This window comes from Protopterus annectens, chromosome 3.part1 (assembly GCF_019279795.1).
Source record: "Protopterus annectens isolate FY-2018-M chromosome 3.part1, PAN1.0, whole genome shotgun sequence".
Lineage (NCBI taxonomy): Eukaryota > Metazoa > Chordata > Ceratodontiformes > Protopteridae > Protopterus > Protopterus annectens.
In genome coordinates this window covers 1,399,195,700-1,399,215,619 of record NC_056732.1, presented here as the reverse complement: position 1 = coordinate 1,399,215,619, position 19,920 = coordinate 1,399,195,700, and the positions used below count along the sequence as shown (strand labels likewise).

The window sequence follows — 19,920 nt, the reverse complement described above, 5'->3', positions numbered from 1 at the left end:
ACAATAAGTGATGTGACAGACAGACATTCAGAAACATATGTTTAAATGGAACTTTGAAGAGAATGACAGAATTCACATGTTAAGTACTGCCATCAAAAATGAATTTCCTATGACTAAAATGCTTACCTAGTTTTGTTTAAATTGTTCATTATTATTAGGGTGGGATACTTAATTTGTATCCACTAATGCAAGCTCTCTAAAATGTTATTTATCTCTCAAAGCTGTTTAAAAGTACGTAATTGATGGAACCTGGCTGATATATAATAAATGCAACTGATAAAGCAGCAAAAATGTAATGTCTTTTGTAGCCCCATAAGTAATACCCATAGTGCCCCCACACTATCTATAAGGCACTGAAAAAGGTTTAGCTGTAATAATGAAAACAACATAAAATGCCAGCTTTGTGAATGATTTTTAAGGAGTTAAAGCATTCAATATTAACATTAATATTGCAGGGATATAATGTGTTCTGTTATTAGAATGCTTACACAATGGCATATAAAAGATGGCAGCCTATCAGAATGCCAATAGCATCACGTTTTCAAAAACAGAAAACAAGGTGATGGATTTTCAAAATAATAAGAATCAAAGAAAGCCTCTAACAACACCAACTGTCTTTCCTCTGTATTTTGACACTGATACTAACAAAATACTGGCACACACACATAGTTCAGTAATTACTGCCAATCCACAGTATATCTGTCATTTACTAGACCACAGCGACTACAGATGCTAATGCTATTCAGCTAAAGAACAGGGACAAATCACCATGAATTGAGCTACATGTATTTATTTATTTTATTTAGTTATCCTTTGCTGATCAGACTAGTTCCACTGGGCTTGTAATCTCTTTTCAGGGGAGACCCGAAATGATATTTATACTACTAAGGGAAGCTTGGCCAGGGCATCTGGGAACATCCACCACTAATTTTGATAGGTGCCGTGAAATCTTTTACTTTCACCTGAGTTACCACTAACTTATGCAGATGGGGCCTTGGTTTAATGTCTCATCTGAAGGATGGCACACTCTGGAGTGCAGCATCCACCAGTGTGGTGTCAGCAGTTTGAAAATGAATCCAATTACATGGAGTGGGAATAAAAGCAACAGCTTTCCGATCTTCCAGCACCAAAGAAAAGCATGCTCCCTGCTGAGACATCGACACTGCATACATGATTATCTAATAAGAGACAGAATTATCTGTGGTGTTAAGTAATAACAAAACAGGGCAGACTTTTAATAAAGGCAGTCCTGACATTATCAAACCTGAAGATGTGTGCTGAGCAAGGGAAATTACCAGTACACAGTTAAAAAGTAACTAATGTAAAGGTGGTGTGTGAAACAAACTATGAGCCAACAATCAAAATGAGAAATAAAGGCATGTTGCACTATAACTATACAAGTAATGGATATAAAAATGTGATGATACAGGGTGGAGGAGCTTGCATAATTTTAATTAAGGCTTGCATTAGGTATGGCTAAAACATGTAAAGAAGAGTTGTCTTGAATTTAATCAAACCTGGAGACTCTGCATTAGAAAATAGCATTTTGATTTGATAATATGTGTAAGTGCAAGGGAACACAAGTTGATACCTGACCATAAAACCTCAGACTATGAACCTATGAACCTATGAACTATCTCCAAGCCTGGAAGAATGTAGACATCTGAGGAAAAAAAACTTAGTTAAGAGGAAAGAAGGCAGAATATGGTTCCCTCTGTCTCTGAAAGAGGCAAACAAAATTAGAGAAAGAGGGGTGGCAGGGTAGGAAGGAATACTGCAGCAGTGATCAGTAGAGCATCTACTGTTATGGTAAGTTTCTACGCAACTGTACCATGTCCTTCCTTAGATCACATAATTAGTAATCCAAACTGTTGGGTGATTCCCAAACTTAAACAGTGTAAAGGGTAGTCAGATGAGACACAGGACAGCTGTCAAGCAGTCCAGAGAAGATTGATCTGGTCAAGATAACTCTGGATTTGGAAAAGGCTTCTGCTCTTTAGTGCTTGATAAAAGTATGTGTCGAGGACTAGGTAGCAGCTTCTAGAATAGTTTTTAAGTCTAACCTTTTATAAAAGGCTCTAGAAGAAGCCAATGTTCTGGCAGAATGTGCCTTTGATGGTGAAGGTAATGATTTGCCAAAAGTAAGTGTAACAAAAGGATATGGATTTTGAAATTTTAACAATAATTAGTTTTGAAACTGGGCCACCAAGCTTGGTTTCTTAGAAGGAGACAAACAACTGGTCAGTTTTATGGATTCACTTTGTCTTGTCTAAGTAGAATTTGAGCTGCCTGAACACATCTAGTGAGTGCAGGATTCTTTCTACCCTTATGTTCTGAGTCAGGAAAAAAGTAGGAAGATGGCTTGATTGAGGTATGGCTCATTTACCATTTTATGCATAAAAGATGGGTTGTCTTTCAAAGACACTAGATCCTCATAGAAGGTAAGAAAGGGGGGGGGGTGCCATCAGGGCCTGAAGCTCATAAAGACATCTAGAAGAGATAAAGGCAACTAGAAGTATGCTTTTCCAAGTACATAATTTGAGAGAAGCAGAGGCTGCTGGGTCAAAAGGTGGAAGAGAGTTTTTCCAGAACAAAATACATTTTCCAAGGTGGTAGAATAGCTTTCCTAGAAAATGTTAGGTGGCATACACCTTCCAGAAACTAAATAACCTTTAATCTAGACAGAAGAGGCAGGTTGAGAGGTAAGAAAGCAGAAATGGCTGAAAGGTGTGCCTTGCTTAACAGGTATATCAGGCCAGTTTTTAAATGCTCACACAAATAAGACAGGACAATTGGACTACCCATTTGTATATGGTCTTATTTATGAACATGAAACTAAACAGAAATTTGTTTCCAGTTAGCTATGTACAATTTCTGGGTAGGTTCCTTTGCCTCCTGGAGAACCTGAATTGTGTCCTCAGAAAACTGGTGTCAGCAAATTTTTAATCATTTCAGATTTGATAGCTCAGAGCTATGAAGGCTATAGTGCTAGAGGTGTATACCCATTTTTCCCCAATCTATCAATTGCTGTGCTGAATTTATCTGAAGAAAGGGCATTAACAGCAGGTCAGAGTTTAGAAGACTTGTCTGTAAACACACAAAACACAGAGTGATCTGCTAAGGGATTATTGTAGAGAAACTTTAAATATTCAGGTACTTCATAGAATCTATCAGGCCTTTTAGGGTCTGGTGGCTGAGAGTAAAGTAAATAGATGCAAAGACATCAAGAAAATCCTCCAGAACAGGAGTGCCTAGCTCTATAAGATTATAATATCTTTATTACACACTGAGAATCTGCTTTATTCCCTTTGAAAATGTTTCATCATGTTGTAGATGGATTACCCAAATGAAACTTCTTTGACAGGGGAATCTGGGGGGACCACTTGGCCTGGAGAGTGGACCTGAGAAGAGTAGGCCAAGGAGTGATCATCTGAGTCTGTGTTCACATCATCATCAAGATGATTCTAAATGTCTCTTTTGGAGTGTAGCAATAGTAGGAGGAGATGGTGCAAATGATGGTGGCATTAGTGCCATTATGGATTTAAACATGCATCTACTGAACATCTGAGGAGATGAAACATTTTTAGTTTTCTATTTTTCTTTTTAGGTGTGACATCCACTTTCCCAAGACATGGAAGTTCCGACAACTAGCTTACCTCAGTATGATACTATGGTATTTCCTTTCTACCTAAAATTTGCAGCATGCCTTCAGATTCTTCAGAGATAATTATATGGAGTACTTCCTTCTCACCAGTGTCAGTAGCATCAGTTGTTTTGGATTTGGGAGTTTCAGATATCATACCAGCCTCCAGAGGGGTTGTGGTAATGGGCATCTGAGATGGCAATGGACATAGTACAGTTTCTGAGATCTAAGCTGGTATATCCAAGTCTGACTGAGGAGGCATAACATTGGGCAAGGCTTCCTAAATTTCTTCTTCTTCGGGATAGGTGGGATGTCACAGAGTGGAAGGGTCTGCCATCTTAGCTTAGGCTGGGCACTTAAACCGCTGGGTTTCCGAGTATGTACTGAAGGAAGAATGTCACATTCTTAAACTTTTAGGTAGGAAAGACTGGCAAATCACACAATTCTTATAATCATACTGTGCACATAAATTGAAGAGGAACTAAGTGGAGATCCTTGTAGGGAATTTGATGACCAAAATCAAATGTTCCTCTCCTAGCTGGCATCTGATAAGCTACTAAACACCACACTTTCTCCAACTGAGCACTTATCTGAACCAGAAAAGGCCAGAGATACTGATTACCATGCATAGAACAGACTGATGGGTGCAGGACCATGTTTCAGACTAGTGGCAAGATAATCTGAGGTTCTACATTCATACATTCACTTATGTACCATTATGCCTGAAAGCTTAGGTCATATATTGGAGTTATGACTCTATGGAAGATTTTTGCTTTGGTACCCCAACTGGACATCTAGGTTATCTTGTGAGATAACCCTGCAGTTTGGAATACTACAACAGTGATCTAAGGCAATACAGCAATATAATCACAGATGTAAAGAAAGCTAAAATTCTCATCTATAATGATTAGCAAAATCTAGAGTGATTAAATTAGAGCAATCCCTTTTGCTTACAATTGAGGAATGGTCTCAAGAATGCAAAATCTTTCTAGGTACTAGACACAAATCGGGGTTTCTGGCAGATAAGCGTAGGTGAATAAAGTTCCACATTCTGCACATGTGATAAGCTATCAGGGAAGCAGAGATTCCTTAGGTATCTATTTAGGATTTCATCAGCACCAGAAATCCAAAAATCTGTTGCACAGATAGCTGAATGCTTGCAAGTGTGTCTTAAAGGCTCTACAGAGGAGACCTGTATCTTGTCTTCCAAGTAATCAGGGGCTCAGAAGTCCAGGAGGTCTTGTAACTTCATAAATCAAACAGGCCCACAAATACCAGAAAAAGGGATCTAAACCTTCTTCGACAGATCAACAAAACAAGATGGAGAAACAGATTCATTACTCAGTGTCTCCATCTCTGGAATCGACTCTCCCTGCAGATAATACAGTATATTCCTTCAAACTGGAGCTGGATAATTGGATGGCTATTCATAAATTCACTCTGGTGTAGCCATCCTTGAGAGAGAAGGTATAGTGCATGGCTGGAACTGGCAGGGTATAATAATCACAAGAATCAGTAGCCTTGAACTTCCTGTATGTTAACTTGACTGGATCACTCTAAGCTGTTGATCCAGTGGACCATTTTTAGCTTAGCTAATGATCCAACCAATTTAACAACAGATAAATTAATACCAGCCCCTGACCTTGTTTGGGCTCCTTTCCATAAGGGTTAGAGTGGCCACACTGGGGTGTACTTACAACTGCCCATCCTGTCATCCAAGTTACACTTAAAAGGTCCTGAAACTATTCTGCTTAACCTCCTTTGGCAATCTGTTCCATAAAAAGAGCTATTTCCTGTGAAAGATATCTATGCTGCCGACATGTCCTATTTATGTTGCAATGGAAGCTTAGGTTTCTTTAGAGTGGTATTAGTTTCTTGGATGTGTAGATGGTTACAAAGAACTGTACCTTTCAAAGAATCATGGCAGAATTCCCCTGTTAGCAGTCAGCAGGAAACAGAAAACAATGAGAGCACTTTGGAGCAGTTAGGGTAACCTAAGGAGGACATGCTCTTCATTTTTTTTGTTTTTTTTTGAGTAAGGAAACACTGCATTTTTATGAGCTGTGTCATATGCCTAGCCAAGTTTACAGAGCATCATATTCTATAATTGGTCTAATACGAGAGGAGTCGAGGACTATAACTCCATTGGATCTGGAAGATATGTTCCTGGTGATTAGTCTGGCCATATAAAAGTATTTCCTAACAACAGTGATCACATGGTGGTCAAAGGATAGTTAAATGTCACTGAAGATGCCCAAGTTCCTAATAAGTGAGTCAATTGTGGGGGGGGGGGGGGTATCACCTATATGACAGCAACAGGACTGCCCAGGTTGACCAAAAGAGACAGCGCTACATTTTATGGCATTTAGTTTGAGGCCATGGTCCAAGCATAACTTGTTTGCATGAGTTAGGCCCTCCTGGAGAATACACAGGCCATCTCAAATTTTTATGACAGCTCTGAGTTTGCTGTCATCAGCAAACACCAGCCATAGTTTTTTCTTGACTACTTTAACATTAGAAAAGTAGATACTAATGAGAAGTGGTCCTAGGACCGATTCCTAGGGGACACTGCTGGTAACCACCCTTTTAGCTGTGAGAGTGCCTGCAATTCTAACAGACTGGAGTATGTAAGTGAACCAGTTCACTACCAGTAGGTAACATAAGGATTTACATTTAATCGGATTATTTTATCAATGATGCCTAAGTGTGAAATGGACAAAGGCATTGGCCCAATCCAGGCATGCCGTGTGAAGTGTTTTACCCAAGTCTAATGCTTCAGTGAATTACTCAGAAAAAGTCTAGAAAGTTCACCTTAAACAAACTCAAATTGGTTTGATTCCAGGTTTTGAAGGCTCCCTATATCATTGTTTATGAGGTCCATAATATTGCACTCCATTGTGTTACAGTTAAGGCTAGTGAGGCTGATAAGTCTATAGTTACCCGGGTCAATTGTGTGTCCTTGTTTGTGGAGTGGGATGACTACAGCAGTTCTCTACACCTCTGGCACAAATACCATGGAGAGGCTGAGACTGAGTCGATGTAATAAGGATTCAAGCAGAAGTGGTTGATGCTAACAAGAAGATCATAGGAGGTTACTAGACTAATGGCCCTAGGTGCCCTTACAAGCCTAACCAAGTTCATCCCATGTCCCCAAGGGCGCCTGGTTCAAGCAGGCACTAAAATTAGTACCTATTGTCCCTGTCCAAGATGGGCATAGATGGAACCTTTGTGGTGAATTTCTGGTTACCCATCCAATCGTCCAAATTACGCTTAAAAGGGCCAACGATGGACTTTGTTTAACATGAATAAGAAGCTTGTTCCAAAGGTGGGGCAGCCTCTGTGAGACAAATCTGTCTGTCCAGCAAGTTCTGTTGATGTCACATACCAGGTTAAGGTCTTTTGAGTGAGTGACCCATGTGTCATTTGACTTGCGAATGTGCAGCATTTCCATTACAGTTGGGTCAGAGATTGCTCTATATGCAAGGCACAGGTCGCCTCTGCAGAGTCTGTATGACACAGAGTAAAGTGACAATGATTTCAGTCTGTCTGCATAAGACAGATCTTGAAGACCCTGAATTTTCTTTGCTAGGAACCTTTGTGGTCTCTCCAATTGCTGCAGGTGTTTGGAAAGAAAAATATCAAAGGGAGAGTTGTACATAGCATGCTGTAAAGGCCCATGAAGCAAATGTTTCCAGCCTTAGAACTTGCTGAGGAGTGATTTGTGGGGAGTGACATAGGCATGCTAATATGCTGTGAGCAATTTGGGGGAGATAGACAGGTAAAGTCTGAGATGAATTTGTCTGCTAATATGTTTGCTATGTCCTCAGGGGATGAGGCTGTGATGTTATTTTGTATTAAAACCAAGTATTTTTTGGTTATTATCTCTGAGGTTCCTGACATAGCTGAAGAAAGCTTTATGGGGTGTTAAGTTTGCTTTCACAGGTTAGGGGTTTATTTCTCTTTTTATATAATTTGTTAATACTGGGGTTCTACCAAATGGGGTTGCTCTTACATTTGACAATATATTTATATCTTATGGGGATCAAGACCTCAATACTAGCTTCTTGTGGGCATTGAATTTATATGTGAAACTGCAGCATGTGAAGCAGGGTGAGTGTGTTTGAATTTCATCAAGTTATTAGTTGGCTGGCATAGATTTGAAATAGAATACTCTCTGAACATGGAGGGATTTTAAGTTAACTCAGGTCTCTGATGTAGAGTAAATGCCATTCTGCAGTGGTCAGATTTGACCATTGATATGGTAACTGTGGATGCAGAGCACAGGGGGCTATATTTGTGACTACCAGGTCTAATATTTTAGAGCCCCTCAGGATTTGGACAAGTAGGTTTAAGGAGCTGTTATTAATAAAATCCTGGAAACTCTGCTCATACTTGCTTGTGGTAGTGTAGATTGCTTAGTTAGTGGAGGGAAAATTGAAGTCACACAAAAGGATAGTGTTAGGTTTTATGGTGAGGGATGTCAGTTTATCAAGATATGCCTCGTAGTCTGCCAGTGTCATAAAGAGCGTATGGTGATTGGCTAAAATGTGGTATTGGGTTTGGTTTATCATAAGAAAAATACAGAGATGTTCAAAGTTACTGTACTGCATTATGAGTTTGGAGGTGAAATGGTTTCTTAGAACATCCACACCAGCTACGATGTCCAGTTCTGCATTGGGTGTAAAAGAGTATTGGTATTAAATCCCTGTACTCTGGGGGTGTTTTTACAGTTCTGAAACCATGTTTTACTAACGATACATGCAGCAATACATTCTAGGGTTAGGAATACCTGTAAGGAGTGAACTTTTGGTTTAGGCTTCTAGCATTGAGCAGTGCTACTTTTAAATCATTTTGATTCTGGTTGACTATGTGGGTAATTTGATGAAACTGACTTTATCTAATTATATCTCCTGAACATCTGCCTACCACTAATGAGCAGGTCAAACTGGCAATACTTCATCTTATCAGTGCTTGCCCTGCTTCCACGTAAGGGTGATGCCCATGGCTACTGCAGGCTCTAAACACACATGGGATGTACATACTGGCCATATCTGTAGGATACGGTGCAGGATGTAATGCCAAGGGTGACCATAACAGATCCCTGTAATGGCTATGAAGATTACAGGTATGACCTCTCCTGCAAAGCAGAAGTCTCAGGACATTGCAGTGGACAAGACCACCAATGGGGAGGCCCACTAACAATGAAGCAGCTAAAAGATGATGAGGAGGACTTGATGTCACATACCAAGCAGAAGGACAAATCCCTTATACTAGGTGTTGGCTTGGATATGGGTGGAGTCCTGGCACCTTCTACCACTGTGCCAGTAGAGGAAGTACTCAGCACTGATAATAACAGCATGGTGCAACACATACCTATGCATGAAGTAGGAGAGGATATTGCTGCTGGCTACCTGCACATCTATTCTGTGGGCAACATTACACTGCAGATGTAACATCTTCCTCAACAAGGCCCAAGTTCCAAGCTATTATACAGTACTGCTTAACATGTATTCCACTGTGCATGCCAAAGAGGGATACTCATAAGCATATATCTGTGGGTTTATGAAAGTGTCATATTTTTAATGCAGTCACGTGTTCAACAGGGCCAACACAGTGAGATAACTGGGTTCTGATCACAGCAAGGCTACTGTTGCTGACAGTGATGGTAACTTGCAGGAAGCACAACCCTATGACACAGTAGTACTGCCTGACTCTCTAGGGGAGGAAAATTCCACATTCGCAGGGACCAACAGCTATGTTGAGATAACTGCTGTTTACAAACTCACTGATGCCTGATATACCATCTACATCTGAAGGTCACATGCATCCTGTTTCCTCATCAAACGGAGTATCTGACACATACAGCACTCCTGATGTGGGCATTCCCACCAAATGCAAGAGACAGTACAGGAGCCATGTCAGCATTAGACTACCCTAACTCTAACATATGTGCACTACTCTGAATCGACCAGCAGACATTCAAGTCAGTGATCCAGGTAGAACCACTGGCTGTGAAGCTGGTGAAGGTTCAGTCTTACATATGTGAGGACACACTGGGGTTGTTCCTATGGGATACTTCCTCTGTATGCTTCAGTTCTTCTCCATCCCTGCTATGCGATGAATCTAGCAATGACATGGCTATTCAGCATAGTGTATGTTAGTACCATTTATGAAGTGGCACCTTGACCCAATTGTTGGAAGAAGTGATCCTGACAGCCAGCAGAGTGAATTTCAGCAATGGTTACGTAGCTGCACAGGAAATACCACTACTGGAGGATGTGATTCCTGATGCACAATCATCATCATTCAAAATGCCAGGCTACCAGCTTCACTTTCCATAACTTTAACACTGATTATTGTGCTGCATTAAGCTGCATATGCTCAACATGTGCAAATGATCTGACCTTTCTGAACCCACTGCCTATCCTGTGTTCATATGTTAACATCTGATGCAGTTACCCAGACTATGCGCCACCCTGCATATCTCAGGTATTGCAGAATACCTCATATTATTTTGTGTTGACTGTGTCATGGCCCATAGTTTTGGATCTGATGCTGCCACTTTGCCAGTGTAGTGTTAGGTACTGCACATGTCAATGCCCCATCTGAGCCTTTGCTTCTGTACCGCCTTCTATTGTTTCACCTCTCTGTCATGTTATAAGTGCTGCATTGTGTACAGTGTGTCCTACCTTGATGTTAATAAGCTGCAACATCTTTTTTTTCCAAGACCATATTATGTAGCATGGCACACAATAAAATATTCTGCTGCATATCTAAGGACTATACTGTTCAACTGATGGTGTCAAAACACTAGAATCTACTTATAGAAGTTCAAATTCTCATCCCATAAAGTTTCTGGTTTCAGCATGAGTTGTGTTACTTGTGATTTCCTCCATGGCCTGTGTATTGGGAATGAGTCATCATTCATGACTGATTGGCATACCTGGCATTGTCTACAGCATCTAAGACCCAGCATGTATGGCAACTGTTTGTACAGCCCATTCTGCCTGCAATATGTGTGCACCTACCAAGCAGGCGATGATGGAAATCCTTTTAAAGGATTTACTTGCATAAGTCAGACATCTGCCAAAAGCATGTATTGCGTGATCTGACAGGGTGGGTGTGAACACATTACAGATAATGCCCTGGGAATTGCAGACCCGTTGGTATATTGGTTAGTGTTAGTTCTTCCTATTTATGTATCTCTATATGTGTGGCTGGGTGAAAGTTTAATAGCAGCATGAGTACATTCTATGGTACCAAGGACCTCCAGAAAATGTGCAGCCTCATAGAATGCACAACTGATGTTGCTTCTCTCTCTTTGATTCCCTTGCAAACCAAATATGCCCCTCCACATGTTCTAGCAAAACACCAAGAAAATGGCTAAGTGTTTGTAATGCGGAAACCTATAATATAGCTAACATGTCCCCATAGGCCTCTGACACTTCCTGTAGGGTGGATGGCAAATAAACATACATTTATGTCTATTGGAGTGGACATACCATGCATACCCCTTGATTCTGCTCATGGGCGACAGTTTGACTTGGTCCTATGGTGTAACCCTGCCCACTTTATAGCAATCAATTAGTTACAATGAAGCGTAAAAAAAGTGTGAAAGTGTTTAAACCAGTTTGTACTTATTTGCTCAAAGCTGCAGTGAGTTAGGCCTTCTGCCCCTGCTCTGCTGATTTACAAAAACTGCTGTGCAACTACAAAAGATAAGTGCTTATTTTCAACTGCTTTCTGCACTTCTGATTAACTAAAAGAATATTTGCTGCATATCTGTTTAAACTGTGCAACTGACTTTTAGGCTTTGTGAACTCAATCCTGACCTTTGTTCTGATCTTGTATGCCACCCACCTACCCAACTGTTGTTGCGGTATCAAACCTTGGTGGCTTTTGAGTTGCCTGCCTCTAAATAAATTTGATATTGGACACTCCCCCCATTCCCATTACATCAGCTCATTCTACTGAGTACAGTGAGATCAGTTGTGAAGGCCCACCCTTTAGCTTCTTAACCTTGAATTATCTTCTGTCTCCTCACATCCTAGTTAAAAAAAATATTGTGCCTCTTACTACTTCATTTTGCTGCATTTAATTTACCGCATTTGTTACTGCTTGTTGGTAGCCTTATTAAATTGATGACAGCATTCTACAGAATTGCTGCTTTATTTGAGCTGTTTTTTATTGTTGTGCTTGTGAGATAATTTATCACATTTGCACTGTTTTAAAGCAATTTACTGATTGACTGCATTCCATTGCTGTTTACTATAATTCATTACTGTTTAAATGCATTTTACTGCATTTCATTACTGTTTAAATGTATTTTTTCATGCTGTGATTTCTGTTTTTTGTCTGTAAGTGGTTAATCTGTGCTTTTTGTGAGTTTTACTGTGTTCTTAACCCTTAAATTGAGCAGCATAGTCTGGATAAAGGTTTGCTGCATCCAGAGCTACAGCTGCACTGTTTTTAACCCTTTGTGAAGTATTCCAGTTACAAATTCTCCCTTAGTAGCACTTGTGTGATTGGGTTTATATTACATTATCGAAACTTTGAAAGTTTGAATGCTATATGGTTGAACCCATATGTTTGAACTTTTAAAATTTCGAAAACTACAAAAAATAAAAATAAAAAACAGAAAAAAAATACCTAACAGTTGTAAGCAAAGGGGGCAAGCCCCCTGCACTCCCCACATCCCCTGCTCTTTAAATATACCAACTCCGAGACCAAACTACAGTGCAGTAAAGGGAAATCTTCCCTTTCTGCACTGAACGGAGATCTCCGTTAACACGTTCACAGTTTTAAAAGTTCAAACATATGGGTTTCACCATATAGCATTCGAACTTTTAAAAGTTCGACAACGTAATAGGGAATCTGTGTGATCACCTAGTAGTACTACTCTTAGGCCTTCTACCCTTTACCCTCTTAGCTCTCTCTGGCCCCTCTCCGTCAGTTTCTGACAAATATGGATGGACAATTTCCAATGTTTTCTCTTGCCAGTCTGGTTGATATGGACATCCTGAGACAGCGTAGCAACTGCCTCATGTACATGGACAACCCTGTACTACTACCACCTAGGAATACAATTTGTGAGAGATGCAATTACATTAAGAACCTAGAGTCAATGCTCTCTTCTCACAAGCCAGTATATCTGGTACTGAGTAGGCTGTTAACAAACATCACACCTATACAGCGCATACCTACATATGTGGAGGTCCTCAACAAAAACATACCCAAAGAAAAGAGATCTCCGAGGCAAAAACACACTCGAACTCCACTGCCAACCACACAACACATAGTCCACACACCTGTGTCTCACAGTCACTAAGGCCTAAATATAAACCCAACATGTTAGTCGTAGGAGACTCCATTGAGAGACACACAGATGTGCCCCTCACTAGGCTGGATAAGGAGAAAGTCATAGTTAGTTGTTTGCCAGGTGCCAGAATCTGCCATATCACCCATGCACTCAAGTCTCTCAACAACAGGTACTGTTATGACTCTGTCATAGTCCATGTTGGCATGAATGACTTGAGATGTACCTCCCTGGACTATATGAAAAGAAACATGTTTGAGCTCGCTGAATATGTGTCCCAGACAGGTATGTTCCTAGCCTTAAGCAGCATTCTACCATCACCCAAAATGATGTCTCAATACAAACAGAAAATGATTGACTTTAACAATTGGCTTAGTTTCTGGTGTCATTCCAAGAGGATCTAGTACATGACAGCTTGGGAAGACATGACTGACAGACCACAATACTTTGCCGGAGATGACCTGCATCCATCTCCCTTTGGCTTCAGGCTTCAGGCTCCTGGCAAAGGCTCTTGCCTCCTCCATAGTGCCTTTTTTAGGCAATGTCATGTAGTCAACCTACCATCTTCATCAAAATGAATTAAAAGTCATGCTGCTAAACACTAGGAGTCTAAACATGAAACTGCATTCATTGCAAGCATTCTTAACCCTGGAAGATGCTGACATTTGTGTAGTCACAGAAACCTGGTTCAAAGCTGCAGAGAGCACTCCAGCCATACCAGGTTACTCATCCTATCATACATTCAGACCACAAACCATGGGCAGCAAAGCAAAAGGAGGAGGAGTTGCAATATATATATATATATATATATATATATATATATATATATATATGGCATACACACCTCCAGGCTGGTAAAACAGTATGACGCACAGGAGACACACCAGGTGCAGTTAACCATTGACAAGACCCCTATTCAAATCATAGCTAGCTACAAGCCTCCAACTTTGACTCAAGATGCCCACTCCACCTATCTGGACCTCTTTGAATCTATCAAGATTCAACCCTTTACCCTGATCCTGGGCGACTTTAACTATCCAACCTTAAATCAGAAGAACTACTCATGACAAAACACAAATGCCCAGAGATTCCTTGATTTCTTCAATGCAAATGCCTTGGACCAGTTGGTCGACATGCCCACAGCAGCTGAAAATATCTTGGACTTGGTACTAACCAACATGAGTAACCCCCACAGCATCCCTACAGTGTCATCCTCCCTGGTAACAGCCGACCACAAAGCGATCACTTTCAAAGTTACCATCTCCCCCGACTACTCCAGCTAGCATTAAACAAAAAAAACTTCTCCAAAGCTGATTACAACCTCCTGAGGGAAGGTATAAACAGCTTCATAGACCCCTCCCCCTCCACAGGAACTGGCACATATGTCCAAACCTACACCAAAGTACTATACGAGCATGTATACAGCTGCATGGAAACAGGAATACCTGACAGGACAAAATTATCCTCCTCAAGGAAAAGTAAACCTGTCTGGTTGACATCTGCAATAAATAAACTGTATAATAAAAGGAAAAAAATTGCTGTCCAGGATGAATAAGGAGCAGATGTCTAGTTGGAAGCAATCTCTCCTTAGCCTGGACAAGCAAATAAGAGCACTAGTGAAATCCTCCAAACTGGCTGCATCTAGTAAAACAATCATAAGGCCTTCTTCACATATGTCTGTAATCTCAAAGGAAACACCCAGATCTGCTCAGAACTGGTGATCAAGGACACCACATACACAAACGCTACAGATAGAGCCAATCTGCTGGCAGACAGATTCAGTGAAAACTTCACCCCTCTGCCCCAATCAGTAAATCAGGGCATCCCCAGCACCTGCCCCCTTCCCCTTATCTCTAAGGAACAGGTCATCACTGCCCTCTCAAAGGCAAAAAATACAGCCTCCATGGGACCCGATAATATCCCAGGCTGCATCCTACATGAACTCAGGCAGGAACTTGCAGCACCATTAGACACCCTATTCGACCAAAGCCTGAGTACCGTCTTCATCCCGGCCGAGTGGAGGACAGCCACTGTCATCTCTTTGCACAAAGGTGGAGTGTCCACCGATCCAAGAAATTACAGATCCATCAGCCTAACTAACCTGATTTGCAAGGCTATGGAACAGATTATCACAGATGTTATTAACAAGGACATTGGCAACCTCCAATCACTCAACTGCACACAGTTTGGTTTCATCAAGGGGAGGCCATGCCTGTTAAATTTGGTTGAATTCTTTGAGATAGTCACCAAAGCCATGGATGAGGGGAAGACAGTACACACTGTCTACCTTGACCTGACCAAAGCCTTCAATACTATTCTGAACTCAGACATAATAGATAAACTCTCTCAACTAGGCATCAGTCCATATGTTACCAGATAGGTGGCAAGCTGGGTCACTGATAGAATCCACCTAGTCAAAATAGGGGACACCACCTAAATCAGTAGGCCTGTAATGAGTGGTGTACCCTGGGGATCAGTCTTGGAGCCTCTGTTTTGGATATACTTTTCTGAGGGCTATGGTTGACCAAGTTTGCAGAAAACTGCAAACTGTGTGCTGTCATCAATTCCCCTAGTGATGTGGAAATTCTCCAAGATGGTCTCACCCAAACAAATGACTGGTGCCAGAAACATGGCCTCAAACTGAATGCCAAAAAATGCATCATCATCCCCTTTGGGGAGAGTGACATCACCACAAATTATCACATTAATAACAAGGTACTAAGCATGCAATCAGTTATGAGGGATTTGGACACCCAGGTTGATAGCAAACTGACCTTTGACCACCATATTACCTCCATTGTATGGAAAGCTTTCTACATGGCCCACCTCATTAGTAAGGGTATCTCATCCAGGGACAAGGTGGTCATAACATCCCTGTATTCTTCCCTTTTAAGACCTGTTATTGAGTACAATGCCCCTTTCTACATGTACCTCACAAAACACATGCAGATGCTGGAGAGACCACAGAGCTTACTCACCAGGAGAATCCAGGGCCTCAAACATCTATCCTACATAGACAGGCTAAAGGCTCTGTCTCTCTACTCAGACTTGTACAGACTCCTCAGAGGTGATCTCAGTCTGGCATACAAAGCAATCTCAGACCCATCTTGATGGGACTGCTGGATATCCGCAAGTCAAGCTCCACTCCAGTAACCTGCACATATGATCTCAACCTGCTCTGTGACATCAATAGGACTTGTTGTCAGGACAAATTTGTGTCCCAGAGACTTCTCCTTCTGTAGAATAGACTCCATCTCCATGTCAAGCAGAGTACCTCATTAACCCTTTTTAAGTGCAACATGGATAACTGGATGGGGAGCAGAAAATACACCCCTGGGATTCCACCTGTATCCCTGCTGGACATGGGCATTGGGTGCTGAAATGTCAGAACATGGGCTAAATTCTTGGCTAGGCTTGTAAGAGCCTCAGGGCCAATAGACTAGTAACTTCCTATGATCCTAAGCAATCACTTAGCTACTGATTTGTCAGATATTGATATGAGAGTCTTCTGCATTTTCTTGGTTGACAAGGGAGCCTTCAATGCACTGCATTGCCAACACCAGCTTCAGCAATAAACCTAATCACATGCTGTTAACCTACTGTTGCTGCTGTGCCAAACGTGGTTCCTGTCATGTGATCTGCAAATTACTGCTTTCAAAATTGGAGGATGTGGTTGTGCAGTGCCTCTATTTTATATGTTTCTGAAAATAGTCCACTAGCTTGGCTTCATGCATCTGCATATTCTATGTTACTCACTTGCATAGGCTGTCTTATTTACATATCATCATGCACTATTTAACATGTGCAGTACATTATGCAGTATTTATTACTAGACTCACATAGTTGGTATCTCTAAATTGCCTACACCATGTGCATGACCATTTCATATGCTATTTTGTGCTGCACACTGCACTTCCAGTCTATGGATCCCAGCAAATGCCTTTCTTCGTAAGGGTTGTATTAGTACAATGGACTTTCATTGTTTACCTTTTGATGGTCTGACCACTGATCTTATAACATAAATCCCTTTTATACAAGAGTGACCAAAGAAGCAATGCCTGGTTAAGTCACGTTTTACAGTATGCAGATGGAAATTAAGGAAACAAAATCCAGGACCAGTGAAAGAAACCTAATAGCAGCTCATAGTCTTGACTTTCTCCACTGTACTGCTTGAAATAATCTTGAACAATCTTTGAACTTAAGTACATTCAGAACAAGTTCTTCAGATCTGGAGAACAGAATTTGAACTAGTATGTCACTACCTCAGTAAATAAACTAAATCAAAACAGAAACTTCTTTGAGCCTAAAACAAAAATGGAATTTCCAACTGATAAACAAGAAAATCCAAGTCACCATACAGCACTCTAAAAATATGATTTTAAGAGAAAAGCTGGAAAAGAAATTCTTTTAATCATTACAGTAGTTTAGGACTGCCAACTTACGCTCACACTTGGTCTTATCATCAGTACGTAGCTGGTAACCTCTGAAGCAGGTGCAGTTAAATCCTCCCAGGTGATTACTGCAGATCTGTTCACAGCCACCATTGGTAAAATCCCCGCATTCATCAATATCTGAGAGAAAGACAATTACAGCCGGTTAATTACCTCATTATCTTATGAACCTATACAGACATGTGACAGCTACGGGTAAACTACAATGGATACATATCTGCATAATGTTTTCTATACTGGTCTCCAAAAACATAACAACTGTATATTATATTGTGATGTATTATTTCTAGGACCAAACCACATCAAGCAGACAGAGATTCAGGTGTGATGTTTTATGCTAGCTCAGTGGTGCAGAGGGATAAAGCCATGATTGTGGCCCAAATTACCTGCTTTTCATTTGTAGTAGCTTGCCACATAAGCAGCTGGCCAAGGAGTGATGAAAGTGAGATAAAAGATAATCTCTTCCTCCAGTATAGGAAAGTCAGTAAGAACAACCATGGGAACATTCTCTGGTGGAAAATACTCCATAAGCACATGGATACAGAAATGTAAGCTCCATCAAGAACTGTTTTTATTTTAGATGAGCATCACAGGTGTAAAATGCTGAGTGCAACAGGCATTACACCACATTTGCTGGACAGTGAGTGAGGCAATTGGGTAAGTTGCAGGTCTATGATGCACATAGGTGGTAGTCTACTTAACACCTAAAGTGTGATAAGAGACCTTGGGACACAGGTGGACAGTAGTCTCTTCTTTGATAATCACATCATCACAGTAGTCAGGAAATCCTTCTACGTGGCACACCTCATCACAAAAGGTTTCTCATCCAGGAAAAAAAGGTCATTGTTCCCCTGTACTCATCACTCATTAGACCCATTATAGAGTACAACGCCCCTTTTGGTATGTACCTCACAAGACATTTACAACAACTGGAAAGGCCACAGAAATACCTCACAAAGAGGATTACCGGCCTTAAACAGATGCCCTACGCAGACTGTCTCAAAAAACTCCAGCTTTATTCCATCGCATATCGCCTACTCAGAGGCGATCTCTGCCTAACATACAAAGCTATGTCAAACATACTAGTAATAGGTGACTCTGTAGTCAGGCACACTGATGTCCCACTCACTAGGCTGAATAAGGAGAAGGTTACTGTTAGCTGTCTATCGGGTGCCAGGATCTTTCACATAACACAAGCACTCAAGTCACTCCAGAACAAGTACAAATATGACTCTGTCATTGTCCATGTTGGTGTGAATGACCTGAGCCATACCTCCCTGGACTACATGAAGAGAGACATGGAAGAGCTATCTGATCTTGTAGCCCAGGCCGGTATGACCCTGACCCTGAGTATCATCCTGCCCTTACCAAGATTGATACCACAGCATACAGAAAAAATTATCAATTTCAACAACTGGCTAAGTTTCTGGTGCCATTCAAAGGGGATCCAGTGCCTGTCTGCCTGGGATGACATGCTCAACAAGCCATGCTGCTTCACCAGAGATGGCTTGCACCTGTCACCCTTAGGCTTTTGAATACTGGCCAAGGCTCTTGCCACCCCCATAGTGCCTTTTTTATGCAAGGCTCAAAAGACAAACCCACCGCTGTAAATAGAACAAGTAACAAAAAACTGAGGGTAATGCTACTCAATGCCAGAAGTCTAAACCTCAAAATGCACACACTTGAGGCACTCCTCAGTATGGAGAAAATCGATATATGTGCAGTAACAGAAACCTGGTTTAAGGCTCCAGAGAGCACCCCAGCACTACCAGGCTACAACTCATACCATATATTTTGGCCACAGAGCCCAGACCGAAATACAAAAGGCGGGGGCATATCCATATTCATCAAGGATACCCACACCTCCAGGTTAGTGGCACAGCAAGATGCTTCAGAGATCATCCACGTGCAATTAACAATGGGCAAAACTGCAATTCAAACTGTAGCTTGCTACAGATCATCCACCATGTCCCAGGAACCCCATTCCGCATTTCTGGTAACACTGGGAAATATAAAGGTCCTACCAAACACCCTAATATTGGGTGATTTAAATTACCCAAACATTAATTGGGAGAACTCCTCAAGTACTAACTCCCTTGCCCAACATTTCCTAGAATGTATAAACTCAAACAGCCTGGATAAACTGGTCAACACTCCCACCAGAGGTGACAACATATTGGACCTGGTCATCACCAACATGGGCGACCGGTGCTCCACACTGGAGGTCAGCCCCTCACTGGTTAGATCTAACCATAAACAAATCATTTTGGATATCCACATTCCGCCCCCACCCCCAGACAAGGAAACCACTGTGAAAAACTTTTCAAAAGCAAACTTCACGTTACTTAAGATCGAGGTGGAAAGTTTCAAAGCCCTCATGCTAAAGGATAACATTGTCCAAGCTGCAAAATCCTTTACTAATGCATTCTACTGGCACATACAAGAATGCATGGATTGTACTATCCCAAGCAAAACCAAGACTCACTCCTACAAGAAAAGGAAACCAGTCT

At 41.2% G+C, this 19,920-nt stretch overlaps 1 protein-coding gene across 2 annotated transcripts in view; it reads right to left on the bottom strand.

Annotated features, from left to right (window-relative positions):
• The window catches only part of LOC122798485 (fibrillin-2-like), a 1,115,712-nt gene that overhangs the window by 381,196 nt on the left and 714,596 nt on the right, over positions 1 to 19,920 (bottom strand). For both annotated transcript variants that reach the window (XM_044067451.1, XM_044067452.1), the window contains one exon: positions 17,402 to 17,530. In XM_044067451.1, the coding sequence (XP_043923386.1) occupies positions 17,402 to 17,530 (129 nt within the window). The remainder of the gene's footprint in view (positions 1 to 17,401; positions 17,531 to 19,920) is intronic.